Source organism: Typopeltis vanoorti, chromosome 12, assembly GCF_054136105.1.
Source record: "Typopeltis vanoorti isolate ZY-2024b chromosome 12, IOZ_Tvanoo_1.0, whole genome shotgun sequence".
Lineage (NCBI taxonomy): Eukaryota > Metazoa > Arthropoda > Arachnida > Uropygi > Thelyphonidae > Typopeltis > Typopeltis vanoorti.
The window spans coordinates 46,496,797-46,515,834 of NC_143560.1; the positions used below are offsets into that span (position 1 = coordinate 46,496,797).

Below are 19,038 nucleotides of genomic sequence, written 5' to 3' on the forward strand. Positions count from 1 at the left end.
ATACATATCTGCAAGGAGATGTGTTTTGCATTATGGGAGATACTGAGATAGGAGTGATGTTAGCTTGCTCCACTTTCAGATACTTTCAGGCGCAAACTTTGTTTGCTCACACTTGGATAAAGGATTAAACTAAATTTATTATATTCTAACCAAGTGAAAAATAAACTTTCAACATCTTTCTCTAAATCCAGAGTAATTTACTAAAAAGGTGGCACACCATTTGGCAACTCCTATAGGTAGAGATGACCTTGCTAATGCTTCTGGCTGGTATCTCTCCACTTCGGCCTGGCTCCCACTGAAGAGACCTCAATAAAGGTCGAAACCGGTGAGATTGCTAATATGAGTTCGCTCTCTTAAGGTTTTTGCCTTAAGGGAGCAATTTGAGTCTCCGGGGAAAGTGAGGGGCTTTGTCGGTGAATGCTTTTCTTCAGAATATGAGCAGTTCTGCTCGGTGGTGGTGGTGAGTGGAAGGCCATCACTGAGTGGAGCCAACGCTGAGATGGACGGTCTTTCATCCACAACTGAGTGGCCTAGGGATAGTCCGAATTTTTAGAGATGGCTTTACTTATTCAAAAAGGTCGAAACTAGTCTGGGTAGTGGCCCTTCCCTTAATGCATAATATTATACATATCCACAAGGAGATGTGTTCTGCATTATGGGAGATACTGAGATAGGAGTTATGTTAGCTTGCTCCACCTTTGCAAGGAGTTGCCCTGGTGTTGTACCACCTTACCCCAGTCCTGAAGATACTTTCAGGCGCAAACTTTGTTTGCTAACACTTGGATAAAGGATTAAACTGTTTCTGGAAATTGTGATTGTATTTTTCACTTATCAGTTTCATGTAGCCATAAGAATAAATAAATAAATAAATTGCTGAAAGCAACTGATTCAGAATGTTTAACTTCTTGAGTGCAATTCACAGTTTGTTCCTTACGTACGTGTTCAAAGGCTTTCTGCTAATCTACAAATGCGATGTTTGCATTTCTACAATGAATTCATAATGATTTTCAACTACAATTTTAATGTGAAAGCTGGATCATCTGACTTTAAAACTCAACAGGGTGTAAATTACACAAGAAACAGCTCAAGCTCTAAAAATAAAATAAAATAAAATATTTATATAATTAACAGCTATTTTAGCCTGTTTTTGTTTAGGAGTGTCCCTTATATTTAATACATTGGCTAACATAACTCAAAAGGGGTATATATATATTTTAGGGCATTATGGGCGAGTATAGAAGGCAATTATGGCAGAATAAAAAATGTGGAAAGATTATATACATACCTTGATTTTGGTTTAAAGATGCCTTCTAAATCCAAGCTCTTGTTGAAGGGGGGGGGGAGAGAGGGAAAGAACATGGGGATGTACTTGAGACACGGGAAAATAAGTTTGGGAACCCGGGTTACTATTAATAATATATATATAAATATATATATATATTATTTTGTTGTGGGGAGAGGGGGGGGGAAGAAGGGGAAGGGTATCCTTATGTGGAAACTGGCTCAAGGGTTTATGGGGTGTGGACCGTTTCGGTCATCGTCTGACCATCGTCGGAACTTTGTGGGAATGACTGTAGGGCTATGTCAAGGCTGTAAGATGTATCTGCCAAATTTGGGCATTTGTTGTCGCTAAATGGCCGGAGGCGTGGCTTAATTTGTAAGTTTTGGAACGTCCAACATTCGGAAATTAGGTAGGGGCGGTGGACGTTGATAGAATTACCATCGCATTTTATGGCAATAGTTTCGGATATTCTAAGCATCGTTTCGTTTTCTTGTTTGTCAATGATTATGGCTTTTTGTCAATTTGGGGGATGTGTTTTAGTTCAAGGGATTCTTCCCTGTATTTTGTGGTTTGTTTTTCTTTTTGATGTTGCGATGTTTTTTCATGTTCAGATATTAAACCCTTGCCCCAGTTTCCACATAAGGATACCCTTCCCCTTCTTTCCCCCCCCCTCTCCCCACAACAAAATAATATATATATATATTTATATATATATTATTAATAGTAACCCGGGTTCCCAAACTTATTTTCCCGTGTCTCAAGTACATCCCCATGTTCTTTCCCTCTCTTCCCCCCCCCTTCAACAAGAGCTTGGATTCAGAAGGCATCTTTAAACCAAAATCAAGGTATGTATATAATCTTTCCACATTTTTTTATTCTGCCATAATTGCCTTCTATACTCGCCCATAATGCCCTAAAAGATATATATACCCCTTTTGAGTTATGTTAGCCAATGTATTAAATATAAGGGACACTCCTAAACAAAAACAGGCTAAAATAGCCGTTAATTATATAAATAATGTTTAAGAGGAGTAGCATGGGAATTTCCCAGAAATTATACTTAAAATAAAATATTTACTCTAAGCAAATGTGTGTGTACAACAAATTCAATTCAGTATGTTAAGTATCCTCTTTATTCTAAGGAAATCTGACAAAAGTCATATTCTTTGTAGATTTATAATTAGTAAATAGTAATCCAATTTATCTCTAACTTTTAAGTTCCAATACAAAGTTTTAAGTTTTAATACCAAAGATAATTATATGGTCATTCTAAGAATTACACAATGAGCTCAAAGAAAATTCCCTATCACAGTTAAATGCATTTCTAAGAATAACAACCAATGCCATACAGCACTCAGTTAAAAAGTTCTATAGTTTCACTTGGTTATATAGGAATTATCTTTGCAGCTTTTATCTCATCATTGTTCTCTAAATCTTTCTTTTTTTTTTTTTTAATTTTATTTTCTACTCATTCATGCTGTCTTAACTCTCACATTCCTCAGATCACAGTTAAAAGATCTCATTTGACTATTAAACTTGCAAGCAAGTTCAATGAAAAACATCTTTCTTTCTTTCATTCATTATCTAAAGTGTGTATGAAGATAATGCTTATTTATGTCAGAGCTTATTTAAAGCTCCAACAATAGGAGCACAACATTTAATTGAATAGTTCCAAAGGAAATTCCAAGAAAAACAATTTTGTTATTATTACAGTAATATCCATGGGCTCAGCAGACTCATCATCGGTGGCCCACTGAAAAAGCAACATGTCCATCATTATTTTATTGTCGATTTCATTTCACTTTATGGAGTATATGTTTCCTACTTCCCAGATGAACATATAGTGCTCTCAATGATATAAGAATGCTTAACACTGTATTTTCCTTGAACATTAATTTCATGGTTCTCCTTCTTTGAAGAGTAAATATTCTCTGAGATCACAGAATTCAACTCGGCAGTTTATTCCTTTCTGCTCTCTCTCTCTTTCTCTAGCTAGCATTCCCATTTCCAAGTGACAGCTGTTCCAAAATTCACAACTAATGCAGGGTGCCCATTAATGAGATTCAAGGCAAAACTAAGTGACAACACAGGTGCTGTTAGTACACTGATTGCATTACAAGTGTGTATGGCATAGGAAGGCTACTATAAATAGAAATAAAGTAATATATACAACACTATTTCTATGTAATTCCATAAGGGTATTAAGGTAAGCAACTACTATTTTGACTATTTCAAATAAATTTAAGTTTCCTTCTGTATTACCACCACATAGAAGTTCTGATAATATTATGGCATACAAAAGTGTTAATAATGCAAACAATTTTTTTAAAAAAAGTGTTATTAATACATTTGTTACATGATAAAGTGTTGATATATGATAAAATTTTGATCATGCAAAACTTCAATTTAAAGCTTATTTATGAAATTTACATTCAGTATATAGTAGTCTCCCCCCTTATCTGTGGGGGGATACGTTCCAAGACCCCTGCGGATACCTGAAACCACAGATAGTACCAAACCCTATATATATATATATATACTGTTTTTTTCTATATATACATCCCTATGATAAAGTTTAATTTATAAATTAGGTGTAGTAAGAGATTAACAACAATAACTACAACAATAAAATAGAACAATTATAACAAAATACTGCAATAAAAGTTATATGAATGTGAATATGTATTTTTTATATATCAGCATATGCATTTTTTATTATTATTTATTTATTTATTATTTTATGAAGTCAAGAACTTTCACCTTTTCACTTAAAAGGAAGCACTTTATGGCTTCTCTTTGGCATATCCGAATTGCCAGCATCACTACTGCAGTGTTTTGGAGCCATTATTAGGTAAAATATGGGTTACTTGAACACAAGAATTGCGATACTGCAACAGTCACTCTGATAACCAAGAACTACTCAGAATGGCATGCAATTTAAAACTTCGGAAACGTTGATTTCTGGAATTTTCATTTAATATTTTCGGACAGCTATGAAGTGACTAACAGGTGGGTAGCATATACAGTACAGCATGGATACGATGGACAAATGGGTAATTCCAATCATGGGTGGGGCAGCGTGAGATTTCATCACATTACTTAGAACAGCAAGCAATTTAAAACTTATAAATTGTTTATTTCTGGAATTTTCCATTTAATATTTTTGGGCCAGGACTGACCGCGAATAATTGAAAGCGTGGAAAGCGAACCTGTGGATAAGGTGGGACTACGGTATATACTACTGTGAAAAATAAACATAATAAGTATATCACAATTATGTAAGATTTTTATGCAGGACTCTCAAACTAAAGAGTAAATGTTATAACATAGTTGTGTACACTCTACTGAAGTACTTAGAGAGAATGAACAGAAACCTCTTCTATTTGCATCTATATTTAGCATTACTCAGAAAGTATTTACAAATCTCTTTTTTTTCCCCCTTAGTTCCTGTTACATAAAGATTTCAAAACTTCTCTGTTCATATTCTGAATCTCTGAAAAGTACAAATCTAATGAGATTCAAAACAAAACTAAGTAACAAGTAGGTGCTGTTAGTACAGCAATTACATTACAACTGGATATGACATAGGAAGGCCTATAAATAAACATAAAATAATATATATACAACACTATTTTTATGTAATTCTACAATGGTATTAAGGTAAGCAACCTATTTTGACTATTTGAAATACATTTGAGCTTCCTTTTGTTAAATACACTACTTCTTTTCACCGAGGAGTTCTTTAGTAGCCCTGCTGAAAGGAAAAAAAAATACCTTCAACTACTGCAAAGCAACATGCATCTTGTATCTATTAATCTCACATTCCTGCCAGGACTTTGAAAGGCAGATTCAAAGAACTGCTAATTTCTGATTGATTACCACATAGATTTGATTCACTGGCATATTCTCAACCTGTCACAAACTCAAAATGCAAAAAAAAAAAAGAAAAAAAGTTCACAACACAAAACAGAAGTGAATGTTTATAGAGATGGTGATTTAATAAAGGGACCTCAAAAGGAGCTGAATTACAGCCCACTCACTCTGTAAGCTAAAACAATGCAAACTGAACAATATTTGGTATATACTGTATGTAAGAGGAATGATCGTGGAAAAAAAATTGATATCTTAGATACCCTAAGAATGAATAGCAAAAGAAAAGATCTTACCTTTAAATCAGGCACATGAAATTTATAATTATTTGATAAATTATTTTGTTTTGAAGTAATAGCATTTAATTTTTCCCATGTCTGCTGACATGTTTTCTCCCCTGGAGCAGAAATAAGCCAATATTCTGTCATCCTCCAATCCTTAAAAAAAAAAAAAAAAAAAAAATCAGTTATAGCATATTTTGTTAAAAAATAAGATGCAGTGATATAAAGTTATTATAAAAAATTTTAACAACAAAAAAAAAAAAACTAATATTTTTTCCCTTATTTGTGCCTATCACCAAGATGTTGAAAATTTATAGTGTATTAGTATGATGGATGAGCTAACAGATTTTTTTTTTTTTTTTTTAATTTTTATATTTTTCAACATAATCAAAACTTTGCTCCAAAGACAAAACATGGAACTATTTCAAGCCTCTAATAAGCAGGGTGGTAGTCTCACACCATGCATGAAATTCATCTCACACCTAAAAAAAAATTGCTAAATATCTGTATCTATGGAAGGACTTGAACAAACCCATAACTTACTGTGGAGAGTAGGTATGTTATCCATTCAGCCAACAAGGCTGGCATTTATTTTGTTAATTTATGTTTATTTAATTAATTTTTTTATTCTATTTTTGGCAAATGGTGAAAACAACAAAAGAAAGACACTGGATTCTTAAAAGTTGTCAAAATTATAATAACATGGCATAAACTGTTATCAGCATAGCTTTTATAGGTTTTTTTAAAGACCTTAATGCAGAAAATATGAAAAACAGAACATAATTTGAAAAGACTGGTAAAGTGACATACTATTTCCTTTTTTATTGAAAAAAAAAAATAAAGACAGCAACAATCTTGATTTCAAACAACAGCTGTTGAAAAACACATGTGTGCATGTGTGTGGGGGGAAAGGGAGGGGGGGACATGTTACAAGAAAGTACAAGACCTAAATATTGACATTCAAGGAGTGAGAAAGAAAAAAATGCTAATGTTTTATATAATATAATCTTAATTATGATTTCTGATATTTTACCAAACCAACGATTAAAACAGGTATGTTAATAATAATAATTATTATTAACATCTGACCTCTATGGAATCAAAGGACTCATCGTAGGGGGGTCTGTACTATCTCATGCAAAAAAAAATCATTGAACCATGCCTTAAACCAATTCAGTATTTTTGTAATCACCACACTTTCAGGCAACGCATTCCACTCACTCACTACTCTTCATGCAAAAAAACCTGCTCTCACTCCCCAGCTCACATCCTCCTTATACAGCTTCCAGGGATCTGGTAAGAACCCCTCACCAACTTATGACTCATTCACATCTCCTTTTCTTCTATTCGCAAGACTCTGTAAGTTGCATTCCCTCAATCTCTCCTTGTATCTAACATGCCGTAGACCTGAGACTAACTTAGTAAACCTTCTCTGGACCCTCTCCAATACATCTTCATTCCCCCACCCCTAAAAACCAGGCAATCAATTTGTGCACAGTAGTCCATATGAGACCTGATCAAAGCCTTATATAAGGGAACCATAACCTCTTTGCTTCTGCATGTGAATGTCCTCTTCATTATTGCCATAATCCAATGGGTGCGCGGGGAATTTTAGCAATGTGATCCTAAACTTCAAGTCTATCCACCATCACTCCCAGATCTCTCATCACCTCTACCTCCTTCAAAATTTCTCCATTGGCTGCATTCCAATCGTGTCTATCAAATTTAAAGACTTTGCAACATTAATTAAATTAGCTACACTTATTTGCCCACTCACATAGTCTACTCAGATCCTTCTGCAAGGCCTTCCTTATGACCTTCCTGTTTTGGGATACCCTCCCCCTCCGTACACAATCTGTCGATACCTGTCTGACAGTCAATCAATTATCTAACTCACTACTCTGTTATCTAATCCCATCTGTTTCAATTTAGCTATAGTTTGTCATGTAGAAGTCCATCAAAGGCCTTTGAAAAATCCAAGTACACCACTGGATATGCATCTTCTTTATCGAGTGAATTTGTCATCTTGTTGTAATACATAAGTAGATTGTTGAAACACAATCTCTCACCCCCCCCCTCAAAAAAAAAAAAATGCTGACTATCATAACAAATACTGCTATTATCAACCAGCTTCTTCTGAATCCTCACCAACTTCTCTGATACGACAACAATCCCAGACACACAGATTGGCCTATAATTTATAGCCTGAGTCGTATATCCCTTTTTGAAGGAGGAATAATTTTCCCACCTTCCATTCCTGTGGGACTTGTTCTGTTGCAAGACTCATGTTAAACAGTTGTGCCAAAGGTGCCATTAATTTCATAGACTATTCCCTCAAGACACATGATAATATACTGTCGATTCCTATTGCCTTATTAACATCAAGTTTACTTAATTCCTCATATACTTTCTGCTAAGTCACCATCAGTTACTCCTCCACTATACTCTCGACACTCCAGCTTCTCGTGATGTTGCTGTTTAGAGGATAAAATACACTGATAAAGATCACTGAATACTTCAACTATATCCTCTACATTGGTTACCTATCTGCCAGTGTCATCAACTAGCATCATCCTCCTATAGTCATTTTTAATTCTACTTGCCACATATTGAAAGAATTCTCAAATGATTTTTCTTAGCTTGATTGGCTAATTTCTACTTATGCTGCACTTTTGCTGTCTTTACCAACTAAGTCACTTCCCTAGCCTGCACTCTGTAGTCTGAAAATTTATTCAGTAAAAGTGATCATGGAAAGGAAGATGTAGCCTGGGGACAATAATATCAAAATTGAAATCAATTTCTAGAGCAGGAGTTCATTTCAAGCAGAATGACATTTAAGCTGTTGAAGGGATATTATCATATTAACAAAGAGGGAAATTTTTCTATGGTAGAACGAAGGAAAGAAACAAGGACAAGAGGCCATCCCTGGAAGTTGCAAAAGAACGTGGCAAGTAAAAGGGTAAGAAGCAAGTTTTTGTATGGAGAGTCATACGAGCATGGAATGCATTACCTGAGAACATACAGACTGTGGATGATTTTAAGGAGTGATATGATAGACTTTGTGTTCACTAGTGTTGACCTCCCACAATAGTCATGACGCCACGGGGCTCAGGAAAATAATAATGGTTACCATAGGTCCACTTTAGATAGAAGTCTTAACAAACTATAAAAATAGATGAATACTCGTGTTAAAATTTATCTATTTGAAGAATTTTCATAGGCATCTTCAATACAGAATGGCAATAAGACAATTCTAGAAAAAAAAAAGCACCATCTTCATAGCTAATGTAAGATAACTAAAATGGTCAATGATTTCCTAACTAAAAAAAATAAAAAATTAATTAAATAAATAAATAAATAATATTTTTGTATATACACACACTGGTGTCCAAAACCTAAAAATGAACACTATTTCTGAAGATAACTGCAAATTCAGACGAATCAGCTTGTGCAATTTGTATAACTGACTATTTCAAGTAGAAAGAGGGTACACATTCAAATTTTCCAATTGCGTGAAAAGGTATCAGGTGGTGGCTGAACTAAGCAAATTGAGTTTGAAGGAAGCTCTTTTCATGAAGGAATAAAGTTGCAAACTTAGATGTCTTGTAATGTCTCAAAGACATCGTCTAGATCAGTGATGAGCAACCTTTGTTCTGCAGTGAGCCACAATTGAAAACCTAATATTCCATATGGGCTTCAAAGAACACAATATTAAATACTTTAATACATTAATCGAAAAATTTTAATTTATGGGATGGAATTTATTATTTTCGACATAGATTTACAATGAAAAGTTTTTTTTAATTTGATTTACTTTTTATTAGTAATCCTTTCAATATATAAACAGGTATACATACAGAATTTTTTTAATCAAAAAATTAAATAGCTGTTGAAATTTAATCAGTGAGATAATTGGCTCGGTTTTTCATCAACAAGCTTTTCAATATTGGGAGGTAAGTTTGAAATTACGACTCTCTAACACACAGAGGAATGTGTTAGAAGAGCTAATCTCAAGTGGTATGGTCACTTAAACCGAATGGGAGAGGAAAGATTAACAAAATAAGTGTTCTCTGCAAGGTTGGCAGGAAAAAGACCCAAAGGAAGATCAAGATATAGGTGGATTGATACAGTAAAAAGTGCCTCAGAAGATAGAAATATAAGATCTGATAATGTTGAAGTCTTGACAAGTAACAGATTAACTTGGAGGAAAATTGTAGATAGGAAGTTAGTAATGACATAAGTTTTTCATGTAGTACTATCATATCCAGTACACCCCTTGAGGGTATATGACAGGAATTTGATGATACAATTTTTATTGTTCGTCATCAAGGTAATTTTGATGATCATTTTTTAGAACTTTCATTTTTGAAAAGACTTGTTCACGCAGAGATAAGTCTTTGAGTGTTTGTAGAGAGCGCCTGAACAGATAAGTATTATTTTAAGTAATAATTGGTAAATTTGCTTGAATCTTACGTAGTATTATTTACTTTTCATATCTTAGCATGTCTGTGTGATTTTTGTGTTTTCTGAGTTATTTCAATTAGTAATTTGATAGATACGATTATTAGCGTGCATATGGCGCTGATAAGAAGGAATATAATGCCGTCCAGATCACCATCTTTGTCCAAAAATTTTAATATAAAGGATTTTATTTAGTGTACCGTTTGTGAAATGTATTTTTGAGGAGAGCAGTTGGAGTTAGACAATGATAGTAGAGTAAATGTGTGCAGAAAGTGTAAGGAATGTAAGGATTTAAAGTGTGTTTCAGGTCATCATGAGGGTAATATCGTTGTTGAAAGTGGGAACGTAGAATATATTGATATTTGCGAGGTAGTACCAGATAGCTGTGAGAGTGGGCATTGAAAGTGAGAATGAAGGTAAAAATACAGAACGAATGAATGAATTAACAGATAATAAAAATGATGAGACAGATGCAATGAGTGAGATCACACGGTTACGCAGAGGATACATAGGGCAAATCGGCAGCTGAAGCATTGGCAAAAATGTTTACCGAACATACCAACTACTAAACGGCAAAAGTATAAAAAGAAAAATGAGAGTATGATAGTGAATGTAAACAAAATGAAAGAGTGAGTGTTGTACAGAGATTTTTTAGTAAGAGGTGTGATAGATGAGAGTCTGACAAAATCGTACCAACCTGGTGCGAACGTTAAGCATGTAAGCGAGTCAATTAGAATGCAAAAGCAGAGGGTGAAAGAATTGAGAGTAGTAGCAGGAACAAATGATTTGAAAGGAGACAAAATGGCTATGAGAGAGGATTTGAAGGAATTACTTGAGGTGGTGGGAGGTGACTAAAGGTGTGGAATTTACAATTAAGACAGGGTACATATGGAATTATCAGGCTGGTAAGTATGACAAGCTTAGGAGTTTGATCGGTTCAGTGCCATGGCATGTAAAACTGCAAAGGATAGATGTTGATAGTGCATGGGAGGCGGATAAGAAGTGTTTGCAGGAGGCAATGGCTGACTGTATACCTAGAGTCCGAATAATAAATCAAGTAGGAGTTAAATGGATGAATAACACCATTAAGCTTGAGCTGCAAAAAAAGAAACAACTGTAGAGGGAATTTAAGGAGAAAGGTGACTGGCAGGCACATGAATGGTATAAAGCACAGGCCAGAAGGGTAACAAGTGTGGTAAGAAAAGCAAAAGCGGATTATGAAAGAACATTAGCCATGCAGGCTGAAGAGAATCCCAAACAGTTTTTTCGATATGTTGCAAGTAAAAGAAAAAATGTATATGGCAGAATGATTTTAAAGAATGCCAATGATAGGGTATGCACATGTTATTCTACTGGCATGACTTCTAGTGAAAAAAAAAAAAAAATTTATGATCCTGATATGAAGATCGAAACATCAGGATAACAAAAAGAGTTATTTATAACACGGTTATAAAATCCATAATTTCTAAAATGAATGCCGATCACCGTGTAACACTAAAAGAAAGGAAGGAAATAGCGAGAATTATTTTGAAGCAGTGAGGTGTGAGGAGGAGGTGTTAGTAGAAAGACATTTGTTTGGATGTTGCTATAGGCTAGGGAATGTGGAAGGTGGTGATGAAAATGTATAAACAACTTGGATTATTAAACAAAGGAAGGGTGATTATTATGGGTGATTTTAATTGTGGCAGCATAAATTGAAATGAGTATAAATGGGAATAAGCAAAATTAATTTCTTGAGACACAACTAGCTCATGCAGCATGTAAAGGAAGGCACCAAAGATAGAGAGTTTTAGATCTGGTTCGTTACAGCAGAGGATGTGATTGTTAGTGGGGGTTCACACTTTCCTGTAGTTCGCGAGAGTGATCACCTGGATTGTAGCTAGTCATAGGCAGACTTCTGAGTGGAAAAGATATATGTGGAAGTAGAAGGCTAGTGATTATGACAGGCTTAGGGGAACAGCTTGGAGCTATAGCATGGAATGAGGAGTTGAGTGGTAAAGAAATAAATGCTGCTTAAGAAATGACAAAGAAATACAGAATAGCATCGATGTGTGAATGTATTCTCAAGGACAAAGGGCTGAATAACGTAGGTGTAAAATGGATGACTGAGAGGCTTAAGCATGAAATCTGGAAGAAGAAGACACTTTAGAGGCAGTACAAGATGAATAATAGTAATAATCAGTTACATGAAGAGTATAAAGAACAAGCCAGGAGAGTGACTCAGTAAGTACAACAAAAGTGCAGTATGAGCAGAAATTAGCAAAACAAGCAAAGAAAAACCTTAGAGAGTTTTTTAGATGTGTGCAAGTAGAAGGAAGAATGATTATGATAAGACGATATTAACTGCTGCAGAAGACATTGTTGAGGTATTCAGTGATCAATTTATAAAGCTGTTTCATCCTCATGAGAAACTTAGGCATAGAGGACATAGGAAAGGATAGCTTAATTGTGAATGAACAGGAGGTATTTGAGGAAATAAATAAACTTGATGTCAATAAGGCCATAGGATTTGATGACATATCACCACGTGTCTTGAGGGAATGTTCCAGGGTATTGGCAGTGGCATGCCTGTTTAATAACTCTTACAACAGCACAGGTTCTAAGGCAGTGGAAATGAGGTAAAATTGTTCCACTGCATAAAGGTAGGAAAAAGGCTGTGGATACAAATTATAGGCCAATCTGCATATCTGGAGTTGTGAAGGTACTAGACACTGGTGAGAAGTAGGATACAGAAATGGGTTGATAACAGCAGTATTCTCTGTGGTTATCAGCATGGATTTATTAATGGAGATCATGTTTTACTAACTTAGTTATGTACTATAATAAGATGACAAATGTTTGGACAAGAGAGATGCAGATACAGTGGTATACTTAGATTTTGCAAACACTTTTGATAGACTACCACATGACAAGCTGTTAAATAAATTGAAACAGATGGGACTGGATAACAGACTTCTGAGCTGGCAAGCAAACAAAGTTTGTGCTTGCAGTATTTTCAGGACTAGGACAACTCGTGGTAAAGGCGGTATAAATTCTCATCACTTGCTTTAATATCTCCCATAATGCAAAGCACATCTCCTTGCAGACATGTATAATGCTATGCATTAAGGGAAGGGAAGGAAAAGGAAGGGCCACTACCCAGACTGGTTTCGACCTTTATTGAGGTCTCATCAGTGGGAGCCAGACCAAGAGGTGGTGATACTAAGGCAGAAGTAATGGAGAAGTCATATTTACCTATACCAGTTGCCAAAAGGTGTCCCACCTTATTATTAAAATTCTCTGGATTAGATGTCTGCAAGGAGATGTGTTTTGCATTATGGAAGATACTAAGGCAAGTGATGAGAACTTATACCACCTTTACTATGAGTTGCCCCAGTCCTGAGAATACTTCAGGTGCAAACTTTTTTTGCTTACACTTGGATAAAGGATTAAACCAAATATATAATTGGTAGCACAGCCAAGCGAAAAAACTTCCATCAACTTATCTCTAATCCAGCGAATTTTAATAATATGGTGTGACACCTTTTGGCAACTGTATAGAGTATGGAGAAATATGACTTCTCCATTACTTCCACTATAGTATCACCACCTCTGGGTCTAGCTCCCACTGAAGAGATCTCAAAAAGGTCGAAACCAGTCTGGGTAGTGGCCCTTCCCTTAATGCATAGCATTATACATGTCTGCAAGGAGATGTGCTTTGCATTATATGAGATACTAAGGCAAGTGATGAGAACTTATACCACCTTTACCACGAGTTACCCTAGTCCTGAAAATACTTCAAGCACAAACTTTGTTTGCTTACACTTGGATAAAGGATTAAACCAAATATATAATTGGCAGTATAATTAAGTGAAAAAACTTCCATCAACTTCTGAGTTGGATTGGTGACTGGCTGTCAGATAGGTATCAGAAAGTTGTATATGGGGGGGTGCAGTATCCTGAAAGAGGAAGGTCACTAGTAATGTGCTGCAGGGGTCAGTTTTGGAACCACTGTTGTTCAATTTGTATATTAATGATATTGGGATGAGTTTAACTGGTGATATGCAATTTTTTGCATATAATGCAAAATTGGGGAGAGCAATGCAGAATCAAGCAGATGTTATGGCCTTACAGGAGGACTTGAATAAATTACATGAATGGGCAGGTAAGTGGAACTGTCAGTTCAGTATTGCAAAGTGTAAGGTTCTGAAATTTGATAAGCAACAATGGGATGCAAAGGATACACTTGGTGGGGAAACTTTAAAGGAGATGGAGATGATAGATATGAGCGGTGGACAAGGACCTAAAATTCAGAGGCTGCACTGCACGAGTTGTAAAGACGTCATATTGGATAATGGCAATGATGTAGAGCAGCGCTTCCCAAACTGCGGGCCACGGCCACAATTTGGGAAGTTTTGTTGAGGGTGAAACGTGAAATAATGAAATCAAATTTAAAATGTTTTAAGACTAAGTCAAATGTTTAAGACCATGTCAAATGTCTATGTAAGATACTAAAAATGTAATATTTGCATTTGATTTTTGCAATATTCGCAGTATATATTTTGAATTGAATATAAAAACAATAAATGTTATAATAATATATGTCTGGATTATGATTTTTTTTTTGGATGGGGGCCATGAAATATTTTAATTTTTCCAAAGGGGCCTTTTCATCCATAAGTTTGGAAAGCACTGATGTAGAGGACCCTAACATGCAGAAATAAAGATGTTATGCAATGTTGTGACATGTATAAGGCCTTGATCAGGCCTCATACATGGCTTATGGATTATTGTGCACAGATTTTGTCACAGAGTTTTCAGGATAATGATGAGGATATGTTAGAAAGGGTGAGAAGATTCACAAAGGTGGTCAGTGTGGTCTTTGGAATGTGGAGTACAAGAGGAGAGAGAGATATACTCCCCTCTTCCATGTCAACCTGAGTAGAACAAGAGGCCATCACAGAAAACTGTATAAGGAGGGTGTGAGTAGAGGAGTATGGAGCAGGTTCCTTCCATGGAGAGTGGTTGGTGAGCAGAATGTACTGCCTGAGTGTGCTGTGAATGCAGACACACTGAATCAGTTTAAGGCACAGTTGGATGAACTTTGTGCATGACAGTGTGTACCTCCCATGATGAGTCTTCGACTCCATGGGGGTCAGATGTGAATAACAATATGTATATACATTATATTCTATCTATCTATCTATACAGATATATCCATTGCATAAAGCCTCGATCAGGCCTCTTATCAATTATTGTGCACAGATTTGGTCCCCTGGTTTTCATGGTGATGAGGACATGTTGGAAAGGATCCAGAGAAGACTGATTAAGTTCGTAACCGGTTTTTGGGATGTGATGACAGATTGAGAGAATGCATTTTGCAAAGTCTTGTGAATAGGAGGCTGAGAGGGGATAGGATTAAGACGTTTATGTTAGTAAAGGGTTGTTACCAGGTTAATGTGGAAGAAATTTATTGTAGAATGAAGAAAGGGATAGAACAAGGGGACATACCTGGAAGCTGTACAGAGGGTGTGAGCAGGGACACAAGGAGTAGGTTCTCTGCAATGGAGAGTGGTTGGTCAGTAGAATGCTTTGTCTGACATTGTAGTGAATGGGCCTTGTATGTAACAGTGTTTGCCTTCTGCAGTGTAGAAGATGTCTGCACGGTTAGCCTAGTGGCTTTGCGCTTCGCAACCATATGCCTGGGGAAGGAGTGTCCTGGGTTCGATTCCCGTCGCTGACATGAGGAGCTTAAGGATCTTCCTCAGCCATAGCCAAGTTAGCAGGTCTTGGGCATGGACAGCAGAGTTTCTCCCCCCCCCCAGTTTATCTGGGGTTTTTCATCCTGCAAGCAGGCAAATCGGCCCCTTGAACATACACGGATCTACAGCCATAAATATTTAAACCCCCCCCATAAGGGGGCTAAACTCGCCCCAATAGGGACGGGGGGAAAAAAGGGAGGAAACTCCATATGAATAAATAAATACGTGTAGAAGATAAACAATGTTACATATACAAACACCAGACCTCTGTAGAGTCCAAAAACTCCACAGAGGTCTGGTGTTAATAATAATATTAACACACACACACAGTTATTTCTTTTTTTTATTATTTAATTGAAAATTCAATTTTTTTTCTCTCTCTCTCTTTCTCTCTCTCACCTGTTTGAGGTGGGGAATTGCTTCCAACTGATTTTTCTTTACAATAACATGACTGGTTAGTTGGCTAATTGTTTAGATAATGCCAAAGCTACAAGGTTTCTGGTTTGGTCTATACTTCTGGTTTCCCATCCTGCAAAATATGCAAACCTGAGGTTTCAGAAGAAATAACCTGCTAATTTTGTATGAAACTTTTTTCAACTTTTACCCATATGAATTTAGAAGAGTTTTTACTTCCTACAAAACCTGGCACCTGCAATAAGCAGACATAATACACTGCCCTCAAATAATTGTTTTGCCCAAGATAATCTCAGCACTACAGAGGAACTACTAATGACAAGCTGTGCTGGAAATATATGCATTAATTAATATGTATATTATGCAGCATACTGTTATCCAAGTTCATGATAACATATGATAAGAACACGAAAGTCTGAATCTTTCCCTTTAGAAAATAACGTGGCCCTCTTATGGGTAACACAGACATTCTTCAAGATAGATTCCTGACTGGGAAGACCTTTAATTATCTGATCTCATAAAGTGAAGGTTGTCAGAGCTAGCAATAAGCTACTGTATATGCTCTTATACCAGCCATTAAGCCAATAATAATAATAAATAAATAAATAAAAGTTACTGTGTAAAAGTAAGCTTCTTCAATTGTGCACAAATTAAAAACCTTGCCTTAACTCTGACAGACTAGTCTGAAATAAAATATTCTTGTTGCTCTACTTCTATGAATGAATCTATATATATATATATATATATATATATATATATATATATATATATATATATATATTCATAATACAGTGAAGTCAACCATTGGTAAAAATTAATGAAGCAATGTTTACAAAGATAATAAATATAACGCTTTCACTATAAAACTAGGTATGGATCCGCATCTCATACAAACCATTTAGAGGTTACATTATAACTAAAAGATGTTCAACAATAGGTTCAGAAAATACTTGGAAATGTTTTTATAAATAGCATAAGCAATAAAGCACAGCCGGTATTTTTTATTTTTTTTTATGTTGATGTCAGTAGGTGCGGTTTGTTGTCGGTCGCTCTCACCATCATTTTGAAAACATCCGGTTTATAGTAAACTGAATTTAAGAATTTTATAAATTTATTACACTCCAAGTCAAAAATGTTTTAAGGTATTATTATATATAAACAGTCTCGACAAGGTTGAAATAGTTCAGAGTATTTGGTATATCCTCAACCTATAACATGTTTACTTGCTTTCATATGTCAATACTAGGCGAACTATATGAAGATTATAAATATTAGCTATTATTTATTATACTTGGACAATTTACAATCGTCAATGGAAAAGATCAACAGTTTTCCATTATAAAACAAAGAATAAGCAAAAGAACTCAAAACTTACAAGATAACAATCTGTTTCTTAATATATAAATCCAAGCTCACATGACCAGTTAACTATCAAAAAGACCAAATCACGCATGTTCTTCGCTCCAAAATCAGGTGGCAAATGAATGATATTCAGCTTCAGTATAATTCCAAAAAGTTCAATTTAATATATTCAATAAGTAAGCACACGTGCTTAATACCTATAATGTAATTTTTGTTTGTCGTATTAAAAGTATATCTGTTTCTGCAGTCTCGTTATAAACATTTTCTATATCGTATATATGTATATATATTTTATTTGGTTTGCATAACGTACTCTTTAATGCAGAAAGTTAGGGAATTTAGATCATCATTGGAGGACGCTGAGGATATGTATGTAACTTCAGCTATGAAGTGCAACAGTGGCGCACTCAGAATTTAATTTTGGAGGGGGCCGAGCACTCAAGATTTAATCTTTTTGGGGGGGGGGGATCTGACTGAGCATCTGCAGTGATCGCCAATACATGATGATACCCGTGATCTCCTCTGGCCCGGCTCGAGCAAACGAAGTACCGCCCGAGCACTACTTGATTCACCTTTCGTTCACAACGACCAGGATTCCAGAGCGCTATAGGGTATTCCCACCTTATGTGAACGCTAATTCATAAGTAGCATAGAAATAGAAGACACAACACAACATAAATTTTTTAAAAAAATGAATTTTAATTAGGGAAAGATTTAAAAAATTTTTCCTTTTTCTTTTGGAGGGGCCAGGGCCCTTTGGTCCCCTCCCTGGGTGCGCCAATGATGTGCAGATATAATAGTGATAAAATTTCATTGAGCATGGTAATGAATTTGCTGAAGGGAGTGACAACACTTTTAGTTCCAGCATTTCAAGTGTGTTTTGAGGAGGGAAAAGCGAACGTGTCCCAATTGGGCCAATCAGATTGTAGATTTAACTATAAAAAAAAAAAAGCGAGGAGGTAACTTGTAATGTCTATACAAAAATGACAGGAGCATTAGAAACAAAGTAGTTGAGTTCGTTGTTCTCGTGAATACACAATGGCCTAAATTGTTCGCATTAGTGCAACCTGGCTCTCAGAGTCGGTTGTAATAACTGAAATCGAGTGTAAAGGATACACTGATTTCAGAAATGACAGAAGAGATAGGAGAGTTGGAGTAGTACTACCAACAGATGACTTAAGTCCAGTTAAGTAGAATCTCATGAAAGCACTAATGGAAATAATGTCCCATGTAGCAGTGAGCTTGAGTCTATCTGGCATGAAGTGGAGGCAGGCAGGATGAATTTATTATTATTATTATTATTATTATTATTATTATTATTATTATTATTATTATTATTATTATTATTTTTATTACGTGACACCTCCAAGGAGTCCACAGACTCATCGAGGGAGACTCACCTACTCTACAACTCTCTTTCTCCATCACTCAACCCACAACTACAGCTAACCATATCATCTACATCAACGCCATCTACTGTCCTCCACCACCACCACCACTAGTATTTTCACAGACGATCACAAACATCCATATCCACAGCGGGATTCGATCCAGCAGTCTTTTGGCTGGAGACCAACTACTCAGCAAACTTGGCCAGCATATATGGTTAGGTTCTACAGCAGACCTG

General features: G+C 35.7%; 1 protein-coding gene across 1 annotated transcript in view; it reads right to left on the minus strand.

Annotated features, from left to right (window-relative positions):
* The window catches only part of Vha44 (V-type proton ATPase subunit Vha44), a 147,845-nt gene extending 130,297 nt beyond the window's left edge, over nucleotides 1-17,548 (minus strand). The window contains exons 1-2 of the mRNA XM_090402018.1: nucleotides 17,425-17,548; nucleotides 5,449-5,589 (exon numbers count right to left, since the gene is read on the minus strand). Coding sequence (XP_090258144.1) covers nucleotides 5,449-5,580 — 132 coding nt within the window. The 5' untranslated portion in view covers nucleotides 5,581-5,589; nucleotides 17,425-17,548. The remainder of the gene's footprint in view (nucleotides 1-5,448; nucleotides 5,590-17,424) is intronic.
* Between the last annotated feature and the right edge of the window lie 1,490 nt (nucleotides 17,549-19,038).